The sequence below is a fragment of the Vicia villosa genome, linkage group LG6 (assembly GCF_029867415.1).
Source record: "Vicia villosa cultivar HV-30 ecotype Madison, WI linkage group LG6, Vvil1.0, whole genome shotgun sequence".
NCBI lineage: Eukaryota > Viridiplantae > Streptophyta > Magnoliopsida > Fabales > Fabaceae > Vicia > Vicia villosa.
The window spans coordinates 133478580-133484654 of NC_081185.1; the positions used below are offsets into that span (position 1 = coordinate 133478580).

General features: G+C 35.7%; 2 protein-coding genes across 2 annotated transcripts; both read right to left on the minus strand.

The window, feature by feature from the left end:
* Positions 1-502: 502 nt before the first annotated feature.
* On the minus strand, positions 503-856 carry LOC131614723 (uncharacterized). Its single transcript, XM_058886281.1, has one exon. The coding sequence runs from the start codon at positions 854-856 to the stop codon at positions 503-505; it is 354 nt and encodes a 117-aa protein (XP_058742264.1).
* A 2119-nt stretch (positions 857-2975) lies between these two features.
* Positions 2976-6075, minus strand: LOC131610074 (UNC93-like protein 3). Its single transcript, XM_058881943.1, has 9 exons — positions 5668-6075; positions 5417-5580; positions 5139-5316; positions 5009-5053; positions 4273-4529; positions 4067-4157; positions 3830-3942; positions 3609-3732; positions 2976-3427 (listed from the first exon to the last, which is right to left on the minus strand). The coding sequence occupies exons 1-9, from the start codon at positions 5845-5847 to the stop codon at positions 3239-3241; spliced, it is 1341 nt and encodes a 446-aa protein (XP_058737926.1). The 5' UTR covers positions 5848-6075; the 3' UTR covers positions 2976-3238.

Below are 6075 nucleotides of genomic sequence, written 5' to 3' on the forward strand. Positions count from 1 at the left end.
TATAAAAATCTATTTGAAAATAGCTTCAAAATTAAGTGATTTTTTGAAAATTTGATATCCAAAAAAAATTTTAATAAAAAATAAAATATCCAAAATAACATTTTAAGAATAATTATTTAAATCAAATTTTCATTTGAAGTTTTTATCAAAATTTTATTTTTAAATTTTTTTACACAAAATTTTATAACACTATAAAAATTATTTTTTTAAAATAAACGGGCCCATTAAGTCTTTCTGTGAATTTATTACTTCTATAAGCTATTTTAAAATGAAAGGATTACTAAATTCATTGTTTGGATTTACAAAGACAAATGACATCCATGTTGACATAACTAACGTATTTAGCACAAATTCCCTATTCCCAAGTTCATGTTAACATAAAATATCATTACAAGTTTGCAGAACAATGCTTCCTATATACACAAAATATAACGTTTTTATGCGATAGAAAAGTATAGTATCTGAGTGAACCTAAAGTTAATATTCATGTAGAAGAGTTAGATCATTCTTCCACAAACAATCCAACAGCTCTGACCACACAAGTAGAAGCGGCTACAATCAAGGCAGCAAAGATTGGAGGAACAATTAAATCAATCTTAGACTTCACAAACAAATGAGAAGAAAAACATAGAATCTCTCCAGGAACATCCAACGGCATTCTAATGAACCTATCGTTTTCACACTTCTGAGAGAACAAAGAAGAAGGAGAAATCGCTGAAACAAACGTAACCTGCGGTGAGATTGACGCCACTGCCACCGTTAAGGTTAGGAGTGTGACCCAAGTGGTTGCATAGGTGAGTATTGGCCATGGTGTTGTGAAACGTAAACGGAACAAGTTAGAGAGGCAAAGAGACATATTTGAGGAGATGAATGAAAGTGTTAGTTGTTGGTGTTTCTTGGGTGGGTACTTATGTTTTTAAAACAGGTGTGAAAGTACCTAATCTGACAACTACTTTTGAATTTTGAGGATGTTGGTATGGAAAATGGTGTATAAAAGGACCAATGATTTGAGACTCATATTGATGGGTTTGTTGACCAAGTTTTGTGGTGCTGAATTTTGAGTGCGTAATTTATAGTGGGTTTGGTTGAGCTGTTTCGTTAAATGAATTTGAATCACTCCACAACATTAATTAAAAAAAATATAAGTATCTTAGTACGTGTCTACGATTAAAGCTAGTAATTTTGACTCCTATACTAATGAGAATGAGTGAAAGGCTCCTATATGAATGAAGAATGAGGAATGATTGTTGTAATCACTATATTTTAGTAACAGTAAGTCCAACTATGTTGACTCGATTATATTGATTCATTATGCCCTCTCCAGATTAAGTTACCGTCAGTAACTTTAATCTTGTCGCTAATATCTTCAAACTTGGTAAAGGTTTGGTCAGAATATCAGCTAGCTAGTTGGTCCTTCGTTAAGATATGAGAAACTTGAAGTTTTGCAGCTCGGACTTGTTCTCTAACAAAGTGATAGTCTAGAGATATGTGTTTCATGCGAGAGTGTAGAACAGGATTGGAGCATAAGTAAGTGACTGCAATGTTGTCACACATAATCTTTGGAGGAATTGATCTTGTAATTCCCAATTCACTGAGGAGATTGGCGAGCCACATTATTTCAGTTGAGGACCTTGCAACTGTTTTTTGTTTCTTGGACAACAAGGAGGTCGGATTGCCTCCTAAGAAGATTATGTATGCTGATGTTGATGTTCTATCATCAGCATTATCTCCCCAATCCGCATCTGTGTAGGCTGGGAGGTTTGTTGTGGATTGGTTTTTAAGCACGATGCCAAAATTAATGGTGTTTTTCAGATACCTCAAGAGACGCTTCAAGTTTTGAAGATGAAGGGAAGTTGGCTTATGCATAAACTGGGATAATTTATTTATGGAAAATGAGAGGTCTGGTCTGATAAGGTTGAGGTATTGTAAGGCTCTAATGATCCTCCTGAATCATATAGCATCTGTATTGGCTTAGCCATCATGAAGCTGAAGTCTTGTTGTGGAAGACAAGGGTGTTGGTTATAATTTCACCCCTCCATATCAAGTTTCTCCAATGTTTTGCTGCTTCTCCTCCCGCACTATGTCTTGTAACCCCATTGAGTTTCTGGCAATATTTTGTGATCTAGCCTGTTCTCCAAGGAGGATGCCTTTCTATTTTCCTTTATAGGTGATATTATAGTTTTTGGCCTCTTGTTATGCTACTGTTGATCCTGACTTTGCTCATTTGGCTGTCTCATATGAATCTCCTTTTGCGTTAGCTCCTGGTTAGTGCACAACTTTCTCTTCTTCGGAGATAAATCTCCATTATGAAGATCCGCCTTTCCTTGTTGTTTGGAGTTGTTGGTTGTTGAAAAACCTCCTTTTGCCGTTTGTGTGTTTACTAAGTTTATCCTTTTGATTTTGAAATTAGTGGCTGGTGTTCATGCTTCGGTTGATGGCTCACATTGCAAAATTCCTGATTGTCCACATTCCTATTTGACTGCAAGCCAGTTTCCTGCATACTACACAGCTGCAATGGTTCTGTATCCTCCATAAATATTGCCTGCAACCCAGCCTCCTCAATTATGTCCTGATTGCTTCCTTTGGTGTGAGTCTGAGCTTCCATGTGCAGACCCTCTCCCACTAAGTGTTTCAATTGTGAACTGTCTCCTTGCTCCCTAAAGGAATTTCTATGACCTCCCTTTACTTCAACACATTGTCTCGAAGTCTGTTTTGAGGTTGTCTCGATTTTATGATGATTCTCTGTTGTGCTTCCTTCAACTACTACATTTCTACTCATCATGCTAGGAATTATTATCTTGTCGCATTCATGAATGATATGCCCAAGATTATTTTCAAAAGTTGTTATTGGTGAGGAAGCTCAAGGCTATCATTTACCTCTAAGGTTGGTTGGTAACAGAGATAATCTTGAAAGTTGTTTTAGAAGAAATCATTGGTTATTATTAAATACTCGTGTATATTAAATCATTGGTGGATGAAGGAAGTATCAACACTTAATTTTTCTCACTTTGCTAATTATTTACAACTTTAGAGAAGCATAATCTAAAATAACTTGTACATGTGAGAGAGAACTTTCGTTTTGTGAACATCTTACTACCTCATCCCGAATATTCTTCAGTAAATAACAGCCAGCCTCATGAACTAATACATTATAACTTTCACAATCTATACTACTGAATCAACTGAAGGCGATGCCACCATAAAACGAAGATGACAGAGCTTAAAAGAAACATTATATTCACTCAGTGATGGAGAGGGATGATGCATTCCCCACCTTGAGAGCCAACCATAGAAAACTGCAGAATGACAAGCATAGTACAACCAACATCACTATGATAACTGCTTGGAGTGAAATGTATGGAGCCACAAAGAACACGATAGCAATTGTAGCGCTTTGCCATATCTTTAGCTGTGCGAAAGCCCCTTCCTGCACCATAGAGTAATATCAATTTGATATTAGAGATATTGGTAAAAGAAAAAATGATGAAGAAATGAATCAAACAAAAAGCATATGCACAATATGAGATCGAACAATAAATACTGAGAATGTCTATGATGAAATTAAATGTGTTTCTGCGTAATGAAAGGCGTAGATTGCAATTGTATACCATGTCATGCTTAAATAGCATTCCTAGCAAAGCATTGAGCTGCGTCATTAGAACTCCATTGCCGATGCCCAATAATGCAGCCAAAAAGAGTATATATGAAGTACCGAAAAATCCGCTAGATATGCTGCAATAGGAACGCCAAAGAAAATATAGGCGAAAGGAAATTACATGAGGGAAATAATATCCATAAACATCAGCCAAACATAAGGAATATTGCAAACCTGAAATTTAGCAGAAGTAATATCAGTGCAAGAGCTTGAACAAAAGCTCCAAAAGAAACTATTGATGTAATGGATGTGAGACCAGAGGTGAGACGACCAGCGGCTAGAGAACACTGAGCAAAGAAAAACAGATATAAGAAAGAATAAGAAAGAAATGCTCGCAAGCATGACGTGATAAAGTCACTTTCGAACCACCACCCAAGGGACTACAGTTTTGCATTTCATGTCAATACTTACTATTCCATCAAAAGCTCCATATGCTGCCATTGCAATACCAACACCGGAGACACCAATTGCTGGAGTTACAATGTACTTGGTAAATTCCGCCCTGTGAAAAAGTATTTCAGTAAGAAACATTACAGAATAGACGGGAACGAAAACAAGAACTCAGAACCGTTATTGAAGATCACGAGGAAAATAACTTATGGTTCATGTGAAATTACCATACAAATGCCTGTTGTAGACCTGAATATGCTATAAGGGGTATGATCAACAACATCTTCACATCAGACAATGCACTTGCGAGTGAGCTACATAGAGACTTGAGGGACTTTGATTCACCAGCATCAGCTTCTGAATGCTTGTATCCTTCCTCAATCTTACCACTCCGTTTATGCAGGAAGCACAGTAGTATAGCACCAAAGGTCATAACAAAAAGGAAGACAACAAACAATAAAGTTGTGCCGTTGGTACCTCCTCCCTGCAGTGATGAGAAACGAAATCAAATCTGAGGAATATGTAAAATATTCTAAATCAAAACTTGCTAGCATATGAAATGAGAACTCATTAGTGAAGGGTACAGCAAAAAACCAACTCATATTTGGACTTCCTTGGAAAAGTTTGCATATTGTACAAAACTAACATATTTCCAAATATTGAACAAACATAGTTTTTTATAACTAAAACAACATGAATACAAAATACAAAGTTTTTGTTAATTATTTCCATAACCTGGATTGTGGCAAAAGGTACGTAAAAACTTACTGTATGTTCTTTTCTAACAGAAATATTAAAGCTCAACTAAATTTGGACCAAGATTTCTGGTAATCATAAACTACTTATATTCCGTCATAAGCAGCAACTTTTCATTTATGGAATATAAGGATAATTTTCTTGATTATCAAAGCAAAAAGATGACACAAAACCATTTTCAAAATATGAAGACTAACCAACACATACCTGCCCATCACTGAGTAGAGAAAATGTAATAAGATTTCCAATAAACTGCAAAACAGATTTAAAAAAGGAATCAATTTTGAACTCTAAGTAGTTTTTTTAAAGTCAAAGTCTTAAATAAAAATATTACAACCTGATGAAGTGCATACACACTCCAGAATTCCCCATTGAAGTCACCAATTACTGCACCTTCATGTAAATTGTTATCTATAGCATGACTACGTGCAGTGGAAGTTAGATATGTTCCCTGTCCAACCCATATAATAGAAGCACAAAACCCAAGATACACAGAAGCCGGAACCAGTGTATACCTGCATAACACTCACTCAATGGTTACTCATATGCAAAATAAGTTACAATCATGATAAACTCATCAATATCGAAAACAAGTTATCTCGCACTTGCAGTTACCAATTAGGCTTCAAATTTGCAGCCAAGTAGAGCCAATAACCAGAAGTTCCAATAATCAAAGCATTCTTAGATCCAAGAATCCGCACCACCAAAGAAGCAAACACAGAAAAAAACGTAAACGACAAATAAAGTATCCCAAGCGAAATCGTACCCAAATCCTCCTCCTAAAAATTCAAAAATAATTACTATTACAATCACACCAGCACTGAAATTCAGCATCACAAACACAATCAAGAGAAATGAAAACTTACAGTATTGAGAGTGCTCTGTAAATTTTGAGCAGCTCCATAAGTAAGAAAGATCAATAAAAACGATAAAGTCAAAATATGAACATCTCTGGTGTGCCTTTTACACGGTTGAAGTTGAAGCAGTGATTCATCGGAAACAACCAATGGCGTTTCTTCGTCGCAGCAAGTATTTACAGAAGCCATTGGTTGAAGTTGTGGATGCAGTTTATAGATATTTATTTATACACACAACAAAAAATGACAAACCTAAATTGGTTGCTTCACGACGTTGACAGCAACAGAAAAATTGTCGGCACGTTAAAATTTACGATCATAGAATATTGGAAATTTGTGAATGAGAACATGCAGCCAGTAAAGATTCAGAATATTATAATTGAGAACATGTAGCAGTTTCTTTGAGTCTGATTCTTC